This window comes from Lygodium microphyllum, chromosome 21, assembly GCF_053477565.2.
Source record: "Lygodium microphyllum isolate KBCC chromosome 21, Lygodium_microphyllum_v1.1.10, whole genome shotgun sequence".
NCBI lineage: Eukaryota > Viridiplantae > Streptophyta > Polypodiopsida > Schizaeales > Lygodiaceae > Lygodium > Lygodium microphyllum.
The window spans coordinates 86,400,113-86,418,359 of NC_141155.1; the positions used below are offsets into that span (position 1 = coordinate 86,400,113).

General features: G+C 40.4%; 1 protein-coding gene across 1 annotated transcript in view; it reads right to left on the reverse strand.

Moving 5' to 3' along the window:
- Positions 1 to 2,702: 2,702 nt before the first annotated feature.
- Positions 2,703 to 18,247, reverse strand: part of LOC148018241 (Metal-dependent phosphohydrolase) — a 28,147-nt gene continuing 12,602 nt past the window's right edge. Inside the window, exons 2-7 of the mRNA XM_087661196.1 lie at positions 4,663 to 4,693; positions 4,540 to 4,561; positions 4,365 to 4,462; positions 4,183 to 4,281; positions 3,929 to 4,104; positions 2,703 to 2,991 (exon numbers count right to left, since the gene is read on the reverse strand). Of these exons, the coding sequence (XP_087517322.1) occupies positions 2,905 to 2,991; positions 3,929 to 4,104; positions 4,183 to 4,281; positions 4,365 to 4,462; positions 4,540 to 4,561; positions 4,663 to 4,693 (513 nt within the window). The 3' untranslated portion in view covers positions 2,703 to 2,904. The remainder of the gene's footprint in view (positions 2,992 to 3,928; positions 4,105 to 4,182; positions 4,282 to 4,364; positions 4,463 to 4,539; positions 4,562 to 4,662; positions 4,694 to 18,247) is intronic.

The following is an 18,247-nucleotide window of genomic DNA, read 5'->3' on the forward strand; positions in this document are numbered from 1 at the left end:
ATAGAGCTAAAATATCTCAAATAGCTTGTCAACAAGAAAGCCTCAAGCATAAGCCAATGATTAAGAGCATAATACTTGATAAGTAACAAGGCTTGGCCTTGCTATAATACTATTGATTCTATGCCAAAATTTGCATTGATTAGGTTGGCTACCATCTCCTCTAAAACCTATGCAACATAGGTATTACACGAAGCTTGTGAAGCATAGGTCATGGTTCATCAATGGTTTGATGCCAAGGAAGAAAAGGAGAGATACGATTGGTTTTCCTCAGAAGTTCAAGAAAGAGCTTGAAGAATAGGCTAGAAATTAAGTCTATTGAAAAGTAGTAGAGTTTTTATGTTGTAAGCCCCTTTTTCAGGCAAAATGACATTCAAGAATGCTCAAAAATTGGTGACGAGCTAACCAATATGGCATTCCTCCATTTTTGTGAATCTCTCTCTCAAATAACTCCAAAATTAGATCTAGATATTTTTAGGATCCCTAATAGTTATAGGATTATACCTATAATCGAATTGTATTTCCTATACCTTGTCTAATGTGGAATTACAAAGAGATGGACCAAGAAACCATAGCCATAGCATGCATTAACGTAATGCACATGGCAAAAAGAAACCATGGCTAAAATCAAAGAGAATACTAGACAAAGATAATAGCTCTTGATGAGGCCATACTCATGCACTAGAACTCACCATCGTGCTAGGTGGACATGAATACACACCTTCATGCTAGGTGGCAAGTCAAAGATCCTCAAAGTATAAGAGTACAAATGGTGTGCTAAAGATAGAATGTTGTGCCACAAAGCTTTGTGTCCACAAAACCCTAATTGCTAAAGTTTTAGTGTAAAGACATGCCCTAAAATTGCTACATTACATAATTGGTAAACAAAAGGGAGGTTAAAGAGTGAACATTGCATTGCCACAACATATTAAGCATGTTTAATTGCTACATCAATTTTTCATTTTTGTTGTCTTTGTGAACAAAGGGATGTGATTGTATCTACTACATTGACAAAGTATTTGTTAAATTTTAATTAGAAAGCACTTGTAAAATCTACTATTGGACTAGTTAAGTATATCACTCTTTGTTTGATAAACTAAGCATTTTACATAAGTGAAACTCTAATAAAAAGACTTATAGCTCAAATGATTTGCTACTAACATATTTAAAAACATATTGAAATGTGTATTCCAATATTCTACACTTGAATGAATAGATCTATTTTTAAAATGCACATGACTAGTTTCAATAAAGCAAATGAAAATTATTTGAGGTAAGAGACATAATGAACACTAAGAGATGTTTCAAAAATATCTTACTTGGCTACATGCATCCTCTTAGTTAGTCATATCCTACATATCCTGAAGCTTCTCGTTACATTTACAAACCCCTAATATTTCTTTAGAAAAGCAAAAGACAAAAGATAAAGTTTTTTCTTTTTACTTAAGGGATTCATACTCACCATTGAAGTTCGACGTGAAGGTGATATATTTTCAAAAAACAAGAATGTACCAAAATGTAGCACATGCCTTTGAATCATTATTTACTCAAGATTTAATAAAGAGAAAGGGTTCCATTAACCGAGATTGATGCAAGTATGAGCCATCAATTCGCCATCAATTCCTATACTAATCATTCTCTTACTTAAATGTGGTTGCTAACTTTGCACATTATTTTAATATGAGACAATATAACTCAATATCTCAAGAATTACCTCTATGTTAAGATGGAATTTCTTAGATGGCCTAAATACGAGTTCAACTTTTTTGTAGTGACAAAGGTTTGGGGATTTTCATATTTAGGCCTCTTCTCCATGAAAAACCTCTATCCCTTGGCTTGGTCCTCTTTGTCTCTTTCTTTGTGTGCCCCTCTTCCCTAATCAATTGACTTTTAGTCCTCCCAATATGATGCCCTTCCAACATTTATTTTTATAAGTACCTTGCCATCCTTTTTACAAAACCCCCCTAAGTGTCATTCTTAAGGAAGGCCTTTCCCTTCAACACAAAATCCTCAAACATTTTTACTTTCCATTTTATTTGTGCATCATGCATATATAATAGTCATTTTCATATTATAGTCAAAGAATGTAGCTAATGTAATTGCATCATCCTAACATCCATTTCCTAAGTAAAAATAAATTCAGAAAAATCTTGTAAAGACATATATTGCAAATACTAAAGTAATTAATGCCCCAAGATACCAACAAGGCCTTACCTTTATCCAACTAACCAAGTTATGTAAGACCAACCTACTCAAGTAAGTGCACTAGGTTGATTTCAAATTGCCTACTTTGTCTACCCTACCTTGTACTCTATATAAAACCTCCAATACTAGACAAGATAATATAACACATCTTAGAAGGACCAAAACATTCCAATGAGTTCAAAATTCATACACAAGATGATTGATCATCTGCATGAATGTAATCATACCCACGCCTTAAGACCTCTTTGAGTCAAAAGAGGTATCCGTTTTTGTGCAAATAACATCGTAACTTACCATATAAATTGTGGCATCGCTCATGTGTCTATCATGAATGTTCCAAAATTATGTCTTCCAATACCATGCAAGTACAAAACATTGTTATTTATCACTATGCAATACAGTACTAGGGCCATTACTATTGACAATGACGCTTTTTGAATTAGAATGTGGACAAGAAAACTCAACCTACATAAACTTTACTCACATATGACTTTGAAACGTGCAATGAAATTTCAATACTTATTTATGTGGTCTCATGACTATTTGGATCACACCATCTATTCTCAATGGTACATACATACTTATATAACATCTCTATGGTCATACATCGTACAATTTCTATTCATGGAATTTACATCACACAATACATAGAAACAAAATGTTCATCTTCATCTTCACATCTTGAATTCTATGTTCCTTGCTTCAATATTTTCCTTCACATTCACCATAGAATTCTGCCAAAAAATCTTCCATGAACTTATGTCGTCGCTCTGCTCGACGACGACCAGCCTGCCACAAAATTTACAAAGTGATAATGTACCCAAAACTAGTTAATTGAGATATCTGCACAACAATGGTTATGTTACCAAAACTACTCAATTGAAAGACAACAAAAAAATGTAATGTGTCATGGTTCTTCCATTGTTTTAATAATCATGTGACCATAATGATCTTGCAACTTAATCTTCAAATAGACAGATGTAGCATATACTACAGTAATGATGTATGAAGACACTACACACCACCCAAGATTTCCCCTTTTTATGACATCTTTTCCCTACACTACTCTTGGTAAATCAAGACTTTAAATTAAATGAGTTCTAATTCTAGTACCCATGCAATGGACTCATACCTACATTTGCAATTTCCCATGCTAATTATCCTTCTAATGGAGTAAAGGATTAATTCTAAGCTCTGGGCATGTTGACCACTGCATCGGAACTAAAGAATTTGACACTAGCCATGCGATGGACAAGGGTACAGCCTATGTGGCACAAGGGCAGGACAAAAAAAACAAGATTAGATGTGAAACTTTCATTGGCTTGAAAGTTTGGGCCTTCAAACTAAGTTACATTGAAAGTTCCACCCAATGAGCAGCTACTGAATGCCAGACAGTTCCCTCCTGTTTTAACAAGATTCTAGGAAAAATGCATTCAGAAAGGCATGTATCACCATTTGCAGCTCTGTTTCTGTCTCTTTGGTAGCCCATGCCTAGTTCAACTCGATTGCTGTCCATTCAGTTTGGCTGCAGACTTTTATTTTCGGCCATGGAGAATTCATTCGTGTTGTCATTGGTGGTTCTATGAGTCAGTGACCTTACATAGTGGGTGCCAACGTCAAGAAAAAATGATTCCATGATAAGATCCCATAAATTTTACACACATTGCCTGCATATGAATTATGAGAAGTTAATACTCCATTGGAAAAGGGGTAATAGACCATGAACCTGTGTTTTCATGAGATTTTTGAGTTTGAGCAGTTTCTCATAAAAGTGGTTAATTGTTGTTTGCTTCTCCTTTGGTTTGGTATAGTCCTGTTTTGTTATATTGGTACGCGGCAGCTTGCTTGGATCGTGAAGGACACAATTCCTACTACCGCCAAATGTGAAGGCACGGGCAATGCCTGCAAGAAAGAATTTCATTAACTAGTAATACTAAAGCAGACAGATGTTAAAATAAGAGAAGGGAAATAAAGTCATACCAATTGCTCCAATCGCATCAAGCCTATCCGCATCCTGAACTACTCCAAACTCAATTGAGGGTTGTGCATTTGGTGCTCCTTCAAGTTCATCCTTAAAACCTACACACCATACAACTAAGATCATATGTATCTCATGGAAGAGTACTACATGTCTCTCTCAAGAGCACGAGAAGAGAATATACCCATATTTTGAATGATGTTCATAACGGACTGAATGATGTTTGCTGGCACGAGCTGATTTGTGAGGAACTCCTCTGCTGTCAGATGCTCTTCCCCACATCTGGTAATAAAACATAATGCTTTCAAGCCCATCGAATCAAAGGTGTTTCAGATCCATAATTTCAGAAGTCTACTCACTTGCCAGCATACTTGTGATCATCTGCAAAATAACAACATAAAAGCAGTCACTTTCTCAAACTCTGAATGTCACGTCCAAATGCTCTGAATCAATAAGTTCACCCTTAAAGGATGATGGCATACCTATATCATGAAGCAGAGCAGCAAGCTCAACCTGTGGAGACATTTGAGAATTAGTTGACACATCAATGATGCATTCGGCATCACTCTACAATAATTGGACTTGAGAAAAGGGCCGGGAGGTGCGTGGACTCCAACAACACCTCTCAGCACCTTGCCTGCCATAACCAATAAGAAGTCTCTCTGAACAAATCTAGCACAACAAAGATATGGCCAATCACAGTAACATGCAACTAATAATCCTCTATAAGAGTGGGAAGGGAAGGGCAAAAGCTAGAAACATATGCAACTATATCATTAGACAACCAGAAATTCAGATTGTGGACCAGATCTTTAAAAAGGAAAATTTAAAACAATCGTGCTAAACTGACTCATGTTTAGGGACATAGTAATGGAACAGACCCAATGTCCTCGATTCAGTTGGTTTCCCACACCATGGTTATTGCACTCCTGGTGTGTTCTCTTCAAGGAACACTAAGTTCTAAAATAATGGAAAAGAGATTTCCCCTGAAATATGTAGTCATAAATTTGCATGCAAGAACTGTTTACACTTCCTAGAGATTTCTCACTGAAGCATAAATTTGCATGCAAGAACTATTTCCACTTCCTGATTTTACTGCCCAAACACAGCTTCGTAAAAAGACCCAAAATAAGCCACATACAAGTGTACCTGCATTATTTGGACAAGGCTAACATGCCCTCTGTTGGGTTTTCCAGGTGATCTCAATTTAATTCATAAAGTTCAGCTCTCTCTTTTGTAAGTTGAAAAATGTTACATAGAGGTTTCCATTGTAAGATGTGATAAAAAGGATTATATACTTGTGATTAGAGCTTTCTTAAAACAAGATACTATATTTTTAAAATGATTGACAAAAGATATAAATACAAACTCATTTAATCCAAAAAATAACACAAAGATATATTCTGAAATGCATCTACGCTTGAACACATGACTTTACATCAGCCACATTGTTGTCAACCATCACCAAACCCTAGGTACAAGATTAAACAATACATGTACTGAGATATTGATCTTGGATTGACTCGCATGCTCAAGCATACTTCAGAAAGACACTGACCAGCAAGTATTTATATCTTTGTGCCTCCCTGGCACCTGCGCTGCCCCTTGTGGATGCCCGTGCTGCTCGAAGAACAGCTGCTGCCCCAGCCGCCACCTACTCCACCTGCACTCCTGCTGCTCTGCCTGCCTATCCAGCTGCCTTCCCCTTTGCAGCTGCCTGCCCACCTCTGCCTACCTTCCCTATCTCCACCCTCATCCTTACTGCTGCTGCCTGTCTACTGCCCTAACAGCAACTGTGGTTGCAGCTGCTCCTCTCCTCTCGCCTCACCACCATCTTCCCAGCTGTCCTCCTGCCCTTCCCTCTCTTTGTAGCACCCTTCCCCCCAACTTTTGATCAGTCAGCACTTATCCAGGAGCTTCCAATAGAAGGGTACGCAATGGCAACCCGATACTAGTGCAACACATGGGTGCACTCCAACCATACTTCTTTAATGTGGTGACTGGTCCTTTCTGACGAACAGCTTGAAACAATCTGCATCAAGGAGGGGTTGGAGAAGACCAAAGTCTCTAGACAAGTCGTGGGTCACTTCCCTTCCCAAGGACAGCTCTGAGATTGGCTTCACTCTACCTTACACATCAGCACCTTGCGCATCGTGGATGCAATGCTGATGGGGCATCTTCACAGTTCGCCTCTCCTCCGGGTAGGACCTCAGCTACACACACACACCACAGCAATAGTGAACAGCAAGAGAGAGTGCGCATGTGTTGGAATTTCCCATCCACTAATGTGAGAGTGAATAATGAAAGTTGAACATTAAAGTACTGAAGTACCACACTCTTAAGAGGTGTTCACACTTTTTTTTAATTTGGGGGGCGGGGATCTTCTCCAACCAGAAGGTAAAAAGCACATGTGTGCATAGGGAGTGTTCACACAGAATGACCAAAGGAAAAGGATAAGTGTGACAACCTGTTGAGCTAAAACACACTTCTCAGCTGATTGGCATTCTTAAACAGCCCCGAAACACACTTAATTAATGAAAAACCCTAAAAAGAGGAGCGGTCCGAGAGAGTTTCAGTGGTCCCCCAAAAAACCCTAATTTTTTGGGGCACCGTTCAACATCTATAAATAGACAAGCTGCCCCCATTCAGCCTCATTCTCGTCTGTGCAGGTTTCACACTCTTGAGTGCACTTTTCAGCCATCAGTCTACCATCTACTTGGTTGTCCAGCCTTTGAGACTGTTGCCACCTCTCCATCAGCCCTTGCAGTGCCCTGGCGCCTTCCTCCAGGCTGTCGCCCACTATTTGGCGCCTTCCTCCAGGCTGCGTTTGGCATCTTCCAGCTATCGCCAGCATCTTCATCACCCTCTGTAGCTTGCATTTGGTTCCAAAACAGCCACGCAATAGTTCCTACACACTCCAACTGCTTGCGTTTGGTGTCTCTTTCTCCAAGCGATAGGCACCAGTGCTCCTCCCCATCCAGGCGAACTCCTACTTGCATTTGGTACTCTAGGCCCTTCTGGCATCATTGTTTTGCAGATTCCTCACTCCGACTGGTGGTCACAGACTTGGGATTCATCTCCCGTGGACGTCACTCTCCAGCACATTGCTCTACCCTTGAGTATCTGTACACTCTCACATTCATTTACACTATTCATTCACTTCAGAGTTACGCTCTTTTCTCCCTTCTTCTATTTGTGTTTAAGTTTCTGAGTTTGAGTTTTGAGTTTTTCGTTTAGGGTTTGAGTTTTACTTTCTGTGTCTGTGTCTGTGTCTGTCTCTTTGTGTATTTGTCGTGGTTGTACACTCTGTGTTTCCTCAGTACAAACCCTAGCAGTTTTCTTCACATGGTGTCAGAATCGGTGCTCTTGTAAAGAGTATCTTGCGGATATTGTGGAGAGCTAGTCTTTGTACGAGGCACACAATACGACTCGTAACCGAATCACAATGTCCCAGACACCTTCTCCAATTCCTATGATGTCCTATCACGCTTCTCCATCACTAGAGGCTCTCAGACGACATTATGGACTCAGTGAGGAGGATGACACTCCACTTTCACCTTCACCTTCTTTTTCTACTCCTATTCCAGATTTCACTAACATGACAGAGGACTTTGAGGAGTACTATCGCAACAAGTACAGTGATGTTTACACCCCTCCTACCAGTTTTACTACCACATTTGGACCGGTTGGTGAGGCTAGCCACCTCTCCGATCATGGAGGATATATGGCATTCGGAACATCTAGCAATCCATCTTCATCATCTCAACCAGATCCAATGTCAAGTTTGTACAATCCTTTTGAGTTGCATGAATCAAAACCCTCACTTGTTTCTTCTTTTGAGGTACAAGATCCAAATGGCTTTGCATATTTGAACTTCAATTCCGCAAATGAGCAAACTCATAGTACCTGGGACGACTGTGATGGGCATCCCCCTCACTATCTCCAAATTCACATCTCACATGACCACTCAGACGTAGGGGTTTTCATCCTCAGCTTATGGTGCGTCTTCACACTCTCCTTGGGTCACACCTATGCACACATTTCCATCTGCTACTCCACGTGTTTCCATCCCACCTCCTTGGGTTACTCATGTGGCTACCATACCCATGCCTAGTCAGCCCATCCCTACCTATGGATCCACCTTGCACACTACCTGCATGCTTGGTGGGCACTCTGGGACCCATTCTCAAGTGCACTCCACTCCCCCATCTTTCTCCCATTACACTTTTTCACACTACCCATCTCCAAGCACTACCACTCCTATTGCAACAGCCAAGAATGCCTTCACCGATAAGACTCGTTTAAACGGGTCGAATTTCACCACTTGGTCGAATTTCATGCAACAAGTGCTCGAGTCTCAGGGTCTTTGAGACCTCATCATTGGTCTAGAGCCTATGCCGGACCCTTGACTAGCTCACCCTGACTACATCTGTCAATGGAGAGCCCGCAATGCCACAGTCAATGTTGAGTTGATGCACGATTTGCTTCTTGAGTTTCACTCTCAATAACAGCACTTCCCACTAGCGTCAGAGCGTTGGAGTCACCTTCTCGACCGCTATGCAGCCCGCAATCGTACTCGGCATGTCATGAGGATATGTATTTTTTAAAACCTCACTTAACATATGGATTAATTTTTAATCACATTATTAAGTGAATGTTACACATGTGAGGTGCAACTAGGGTTAGAGTAAATTTATGAGCCCAGGACCCCAAAAAATCACTTGATGTCAAAGGCAAAAGTTGCTATAAGTTATGTCGCACAAGTATGTGGTGGTATCTGGTGCCAGTTGTTGGCCTAGGTCATTCATTTGGCTATAAGTGTCAGTTGGTGACACTAGAGAAGTGGCGTTTAATGGTACCTAACGTCAACCTTATGGTCAAAGATGGCACAGAGACACTTGGGAATGGAAGTCACCTAGCCAATTTAATTATTGGTCAATCAGATTATTTTTCAAGGCACCAAAATAATTATTAGATTAATTTTCAGTATTTAAATACTGAAAATTAATATTTAATTATGGCTAATGCTGAAAAAACCATTTGGAAAGGTTGCCACTTGTCAAAAATACCCATGCAAGACTGAAAAACTTCTTTAGAGATTGGAAAGAGATATTTTTAGTGTATTCAGCCTACAAGAGAAAGGAAGGAGATGCTACTGGTCTGATTTGTAGCCATTGGAGAGGATCTTTTGAGGTAGCCAAGAGCTACCTCTCTCCAGCCAAGGGTTGTTCATTGGTCTTCTCCACCAGGGGCTGGAGAAGACCAATCAACAATAGGTGATAGTATCTACACGCTGTAGAGACAGGGCAACAGTAGTAAATGACTGATTTTCTTCAGTTCTTTGCATCTACAAGCTATTGAGACAAAGCAGCAGCAGTAAATGACAGATTTTCTTCAGTTCTTCACAAAGAAACTCTAAATTTTCTCTCTACAACTTTCTCTCTCACCTCCCAGCCATTTCACAGCCTTGCTCCGAAGATCTCAGCATTTGGACCCTTGGAGGCCGAGAAATTGCAGATTTCTCTGTTGTAAACCCTAATTTACAGCAGAAATTAGGGTTTAGCAATGGCCTCGAGAAGCGTACCAAAAATTGAAAGCTCCAAGACTTGGATTTTCTAGGGCTGAAGGTAAATTTCAACTAAATTCGGGTGGAGTACGAGCCAGCCATTGAATTTGGGGCATTTCCATCATCTATGAACTCGGTGAAGGCCAATTAAGTGCCCAAATCAAGGGGCAAATCAAATTGAAGACTTGCTTGTCACTTTGGACAGCAAGGGGAGTTTGGATTGCGAAGGCCCAAAGGGGATCGGGAGAATCCCATTGTAAATCAACTTTTTCTTCAATAAAGCTAAAGAAATACCGAAAGGGGAGCCAATTTTGGGGCCAATCGAGTGTGCATTGTCCAAGATCAGTAGGTAAATTTGTATTTTCAGATTTGCATTAATTGTTTGCTACTATAATTAAGTTGTAATCAGGGTTATTTACCACCCTATCCGAGGAGGAAGACTGGTTGCATGGTTCCATTGCTGGGATACCATCAAATCCTTTGAATTGGTGGGCCCATGGTACTTGATTGCAACTTGGGACTATTGCATTATTGCTGAAATTGTTTTCAGCAGTTAATTATAGCAAGCATGTCTTCACATGGTGATACGGGATCAAATGGAGAGGATGCATCACTCCTTGGTCAATCACGTGGTGAAGGGGGAAACTCAATGACTGATGTTGGGCATGGTTCTCAGCATGGACAGCGCTGAAAATGTGGGAAATGACCCAAATGTTGGCACTTCAACGCATAAAACAGCTGATAACCAGCAAGGGGCTGAAGAATTTGATGATAGCTTCAAGGATCGAATGCGTACAGCAGCAAATCTTTTTGCTGAATTGGCAAAGGATCCCCAGTTTACTCAATTTTTGAATGCCCAAAAGAAGAACAGCAAAGGCAAAGAGAATAAGACACCTTCTACAGCTTCGGGACAACCACAAGAACAGAAGGAAATGCCTAAGCCTTCTTTAGAAGAGCCCAAAATGCCTAATGAGCACAAACAGTTGGTATCCATGGGATAGCAAGTGCAAATGCACGGCCAACTTGGTGGTGCCAATCCATGGGAACATGGGCAGCAAGGCAATTATGCACATGCAAGCATGGGACAGCAAGGATACTTTGGTGGTGGTACCATTTTTCATGCTATGATTGGACAAGCACCGCATAAGGGAACGTATGGCACAAATCCCTATGGTATGCAATAGCCAATGCATGGCTCACAACACCCAATGTATCCGAGTAATGCAAGTGGAATGCCTAATCCCATGTATGGCAACATAAGCATGATGCTTAGGGCACAAAGAGGGCCACATGGATATGTACCTGCACCCCCAAGGACTGTTGGAGCACAAGGATTTGGTGTTGGTCATGTAGGTGCTTCAAATAGTGCTGGTTTTTATGCAAATACAGCCAATGTACCCTTTTTACAGCAGTCCATTTATGATAACTTGACTCACATATGTCCGTCGAAGGACTAGGATGAAGGTGGCAAAAGCGTGAAGTTTGAGCCTTTCAGTGATACACAAGATAGGCTAAAAGCACTTGTTTTTATTCAGCAATTTGATGCAGCCTATTTCTGGAGGCAACTTCACAAAGGCATCTAAGATACGCAAGGCAGCCACATTTTTTAAGGGAAATGCATTGCAGTGGTGGACTACACTTCTTATTCAAGGGAAGTCACCTAACACTTGGGTCCAGTTCAAGCAAATGTTTGCTTCAAATTGGTTGACAAGTACCTTTGAAGTAGGCATTATGACAACTTGGAATCGGTTGAATTCCAAAGACTGCAAGAACTTGGATCAGTATAATAAGAAGTTTTGGGATGCATTGCTGCCAGTTACTTCTTATCGCACAGTACCCCTCCATGAGCAGGTGGAGAAGTATATTTGTGGTTTGCCAAAGGGTATTCGGGATTTTTGCATTAAGTCCACTGTTTCTAGTATGTCTAAGCTTATAGAAACTGCTACTACAACCGACACATTGCTGCATGGAAAGGATGCAGGATTCCACGATGATGATGCCAAGTCACATGTCAAAGAGTCGAAGGCTGAGAAAAATGGTAAATCTGAAAATAAAGCTGACAATCAGGGCAGATCTGAAAAATAGAGCTGGAAAGAGGAACAGATCGCAAAGAAAGAGTGGGCAAAATGATGCACTTGTTGAGCTAAATATGCATTACTTGCTTATTAGCCTCTTAAACAGCCCCAAAACACACTAAAAATGCTCTTTTAGAGTAAAACCCTAAAACGAGGAGCAGTTCGAGACAGTTCAATGGAAACCCTAAAACGGGGAACGGTTTGAGAAAGTTTAGTGGAAACCCTAATTTTTGGGGCCCCCTTTCACATCTATAAATAGACAGGCTGCCCCCATTCAGCGATCATCCTTGTTTACAGGTTACACCAGCCCACACACTCTCTGCTGCTGTTGGCACCCAGTTTCTAGCCTGCAGCCCACCTCCATCTGCTGTCCAGTCATCATCAACTACAGCCACATCATCTTCAGCCTGTCCATTGCTGTAGGCAACAGCTCTCAGCTGCTGGCGATTGTTCCAAACTGTCCCAGACTGCTGTTCAACCCGCTGTCCATCATCTCCAAGGTCAGCCAGCCTGCATTTTCAGCATTGCAAGCCCTGACACTCTCAGACACTGTTTCAGCCTGCTGTTTACAGCAGACTCTGCACAATTTCCAACCCCCGATCGGTGGTACACTGCTGCGTTTACCAGTTTCCAGTCTCCAGACTGCTGCGTTTTGGTGACCAGCCTGTTGCCATTCACTATTCAGCACTCCTACACTCCGACTGGTGGTCAGAGACTTGGGATCCATCTTCGGTGGACATCACACTCTGACATTGCTCTGCCCTTGAGTACACTGTACACTCTTAAATTCATTTACAGCATTCATTCACTTCAAATTTGTGTTCTCTCTCTCCCTTCTTCTGTTTGTGTTTGAGTTTTGAGTTTTGCATTTAGGGTTTGAGTTTTGCCCTTTGTGTCTATGTCTGTGTCTTTGTGTTTCTCTCATGGTCGTACACTCTATGTGTCCTCAGTACAAACCCTAGCAGTCTTTTTCACAGCACTATCACGTAAACCTCAATTGTCGGCTATCAATATGGTTTATCACACTGAGTTGGATGCCATGAAAGAGCAATATGTTGCTTATTCGAACTTTCCTAATGTTTATGATCAACTTTGCAATGGCCAAAGGCATGGACACTTTGTGTAAGAGATGGATTTCTAATGATGCATGGACGACTATGTGTCACAAAGCAACTAAGGCCTAGAGTTACCACTAAAAGGCATGCTCCTCTGTATGCAAGACATAGAGGTATTAATGCCATGGTCAAGGCAGTGGAGCATCTCTTTTATTAGCCAGCTTTGGGATATGATGTAAAACAGTTTGTTAAGGCATGCATCGTATGCCAAAAGGTAAAGCATGATAGGCAAAAGATCCCGAGTTTGTTGCAGTCCTTGCCTATTCCAGATATGCCTTGGCAGAGCATTGCAATGGACTTAATTGTTGAGCTTCCTAAGACACCTACAAGGAATGATGGGATATGGACTAACATTTTCAGGTTTAGCAAACAAGCCCATTTCATTCTAGTGAGGAAGAAAATTAAGGCTGATCATATGGCACGATTGTTTTTGCAATACATCTTTAAGTATCATGGTATGCCAGACATAGCAGCTAGAAACGTTAGAAACGAAACGTCAGAAACGTGTTTCGTAAGTTTCTTTCAAGAGGGGGTAAAATAAGAAACCCGGGTTTTTTTATATAGGGATTTTTAATAGTTTTGACTGGGAAAAGAGGTTCTAAACCTCTATTGAACTCTCTCTTAAACAAAGAATGGCCAATTGAGCTTGAGTGATAATAGAGTCAATTGAGAATAATACATTATACGTTACATATCCATGATCCATTATTGACTTGTCACTTATGTCAAAGTTAGCAAGCTATACTATGGTTTAGAACTCAAACATTATGATTCATATATATCATATAAAGAAAACTAAAATTAACATGTAAATAGCTATCTATAATATGGACTGAGTCAAGTTGTAACATCATGATTCTCATTTCAAAACAAACTGACAAAATGTCAAAATCGAGAATGAATCGTAATATATTATAAATAACTCATAAATGAGACTAAAGTTGTATAATATTCAAATCTCAAGACAAGAATAGATACTGGATTGACAAAGTCCAATAACTAAACAAAATCACAAAAAAATCAATCTCTTATCCAAAATCTTGGGCACTCACGAGTCATTATACATCATCATCATCATGTTTAACATTTCCCAATAGTTTTTGTCAAAAAAACTATGTTTTGAGTTCCAACTCACCAAAAAAAAATTTAAAAATAAAAACATCCACGTTTTTTACTTTCAGAAACGTTTCGTACTTTAAGAACGTAAGTTTCAAACTCAAAGAAATGTGTTTCTTAGCTGCTATGATGTCAGAGTCCATCATTGGTGATCGAGACCCCCGGATGACCTGTTTATTTTGGAAGGGCTTATTTGAGAATATGGGTACCACGCTGAAATTCTCATCATCCTTCCATCTGCAGACAGATGGTCAGCCTAAGGAAGCAAATTTCATAGTGTTAGATCTTTTGAGGTGCTATGTTTCAGACCACAAGACAGAGTGGGAGCAATATTTGCCCTTGGTTGAGTTTTCTTACAACAACACAGTACATAGTTCTATGGGCAAAGCTCCTTTTGAGGTGGTAAAACTACTCCACGACGAGGATATTTAATGACAACCCCAATACTCGCATGGTTAGTAAGTCCTCGAGAATCTCCATCAAAATATAAGGTATAAACCAAGGCTTCATTGATGTAATCTGCCATACTAACCAACCTACTCGTACTTATGATAATCAAAAGGCTAATCAAGAGAGGAGTGTGAGATTTCCTCACTAAACTTGATAGGGACACTAGTAAGAACCTGATGACAATGATGGCCATAGATGTGAATATTCCATATGAAAGAGTCATCTTGCCACTCAGTAATGTGATAACCCTTCCTCCACTAGATCACTTTGCCTTGGTAGTAATGCTACTCTAAATATAGATGCTCAAGATAAGGAATGACTTTTCCCATCCAATACTATTGGTATTCTTCGCAAGTTTAAGGTGGATCGTGAAGGACTTGTAAAAGCACCAAGTCCAATATCAGCCCCTACAAATAATAAGGCTTCGGTTTATTGAAGTTTACTTTAGTTTTGAACTCTACGCCTTGCAAATCTACTAAAAGGCATGTAGAGTTATTTCCTATACGAACAATCTTATAAAGGGTGGTAAGAAAGTACCCCCTATTTTGCACACAAAAGATAAGATCTTTGAGTTCGATTGCTATGTGGAAAGCATGGATGCAACTTATCAAAAGGTTAAGTATGCGCTTCAAAGATCACATGATAAGCAAAAGAGAGCAGTTGAACGTCATAGGCATGCTTTGCACTTTGCAGAGGGCGATTATGCATTACTATGATTTGAAAAGGCACGGCTAAAAAAGATGAAGGGCAAAGAGCAATTGTATCCAAAGCTGTCTATGAGATACTATGGGCCCTTCCAAGTGTTGGAGAAGATCAGTGATGCATGCTATAGGCTGAAATTGCCTCCATACTGGTACACAATGCCTTTCATGTGAGCTTGCTTAGACCTTTTCATGGAGATGTGCCAGAGGATGTATCTACTGAAATTCAGCCGAAGGTTGAAGAGCTCGATGAAATATTGATACCAAAGCAGACTTTGGCACACAAAGAGAGAAATATCAAGGGTAAGGGTTCCAAAAGGTACTTGGTGAAGTTTCAGAATTATTCAGCAATGGATGCCAAATGGATGGAGGAGGATGACTTGGTAGACCATCCTCAGTTGTTCAGCTTTACCTTGATGCTTTCTAGTTAGAACCGACTTTAGTTCGGGCTCAATCAGGTTCAGCAGAGCAAAGGTCCAAAGTAATATCTGATGCTTGCGAGGGAGCTAGCACCTCTGCTCCTCCAGTTATGGACAACTCTCGTATGTAGGGTTCCAAAAGGTACTTGGTGAAGTTTCAGAATTATTCACCAATGGATGCCAAATGGATGGAGGAGGATGACTTGGTAGACCATCCTCAGTTGTTCAGCTTTACCTTGATGCTTTCTAGTTAGAACCGACTTTAGTTCAGGCTCAATCAGGTTCAGCAGAGCAAAGGTCCAGAGTAATATCTGATGCTTGCGAGGAAGCTAGCACCTCCGCTCCTCCAATTATGGACAACTCTCGTATGTAGTGGATCTCGGATGTATTCAACATGCATCCAAGGTACTGTGCTGACAATATGTTTGCCATGAGGTCACTACTTAGTGTATTAGTCACTATGAGATGTATGCAGATGAGTATGAGTTTCACCCGGGCACTGGAACTATACTTTTGCATCAGCTTATGATCAATTTGCGTGAATTTTGCCTCAATTTTGAGATAAAAATTCTGATCAATTTCAACTCAGTTTTTTATCATCTTGAGAACCGTTTATGGACACTTTTTGGATTAGTTTTGCGTCATTTTTTTGCATTGATTGCTGGTCGGTTTTTGCAATGAGTTTATGATTAGTTTGGGGTCACATTTGCAGCAGTTTGTGATCAGTTCTCAAATCAGCAAGTGATCAGTTTATGATCAAATTATACTCAGTTTTCAATGGTTTACATCTAATTCCATGGACAACAGCATATGTTATGATGCCATTGATGTTTTAGCCATGGTTTATGCTTGGTTACGCTATGCTATGGTTTGGTTTTGCCAAATGAGTTAAGCTCATGAGAAATGGACATGTCACATGATAATCTGGCAATGTTTTTGAGATTCTTTACGAGTCTTTATGTTATATTATGTTAGCTAGTAATTTTCAGCATATGTGGGGTATATGGAATGGTTGAATAGCAATGCACAATGTTGTGTTGACTATGATGCCCTATGGAAATTCCAGTATAGTACTTTGCTTTTGATGCATTTGGCAGTGCAATCGAGGACGATTACAAGGATTTCAAGGGGGAGGGCTGTCATGAGAACATGTAATTTTTAAAACCTTGCTTAACATATGGATTAATTTTTAATCACATGATTAAGTAAATGTTGCACATGTGAGATGCAACTGGGATTAGAGTAAATTTATGAGCCCAAGACCCGAGAAAATCACGGGATGTCAAAGAAAAAAGTTACTATAAGTTATGCCGCACAGGTACTTGGTGGTATCTGGTGCCAATTGTTCGTCTAGGTCAGTTGGTGACACTAGAGAAGTGGCATTTAATGGTACCTAACGCCAATCTGATGGTCAAAGATAGCACAGAGACACTTGGGAATGGAAGTTGCCTAGCCAATTTAATTATTGGTCAGTCAAATTATTTTTCACGGCACCGAAATAATTACTAGATTAATTTTCAGTATTTAAAGACTGAAATTTAATATTTCATTATGGCTAATGCTGAAAAAACCATTTGGGAAGACTACCACTTGTCAAAAATGCCCATGCAAGACTGAAAAACGTCTTTAGAGGCTGGAGAGAGGCATTTTCAATGTATTCAACCTGTAAGAGAGAGGGAGGAGATATTGCTGGTCAAATTTACAGCCATTGGAGAATCTTCTAAGTCAGCCAGGGGCTAGAGAAGACCAATAAACAATAGGTGACAGCATCTACACGCTGTTGAGACAAGGAAGCAGCAATAAATGACTGATTTTCTTCAGTTCTTTGCATCTACAACATGTTGAGACAAGGCAACAGCTGTAAATGACAAATTTTCTTCAATTCTTCACGAAGAAACTCTGAATTTTCTCTCTCTACAGCTCTCCTATTTCACAACCTTGTCCTAAGAAAGACCGATTTTGCACATTTTGCCAGAGAGGAGGCTATGTGGATGATGAGTGTCACTCCAAGGCTCAAGGTCTCCCCCCCTAAAAAGCCTCAGCAGACCGTTGCGACTGCACAGTTCCAATGGGGCTACGCCTTCTGCCCTTGCTTCATATGTTCCTTCATCACCCGTTGTTGTTGTTGGACATGTGGCCCGAGCACAGCCTCAGCAAACGGTCTATTTCACTACCCCTAAGGGACTAACTAATTGGTCAATAGGTCCCGATCCCATTACACTTCATGCATCTATCTCACCTTCCTCTCCACGGCGTTTCCTTGGCAAAGTCCTACTACTGAACATATGCGATGGTGGACACCTTCTTAGACTAGCATGTCTCTAGGTCCTTTAGAATACCCTAGGTCAGTCTAACATCCATTTTTTGCACTCTTAGAGTTGGGGCCCATAAGGATTCGTTGTCCTTACCTTTTCCATTCTTAAGTCTTCCGCTGCATTTACTCACACACATACACATTCATTGCATAGTGTTTTCAATTAAATTTTCTCTCTATTATGTTTTTCTTTGGAGCATCTCACCACTGACCTCTGTGTTTGCAAATTCTCATCTCTTTTGCCAGATTTTGTCTTTCAATGTAGATCTAACATGCAGATTACTTTGGTCCTACCTAGGCTAGAGCCGTGG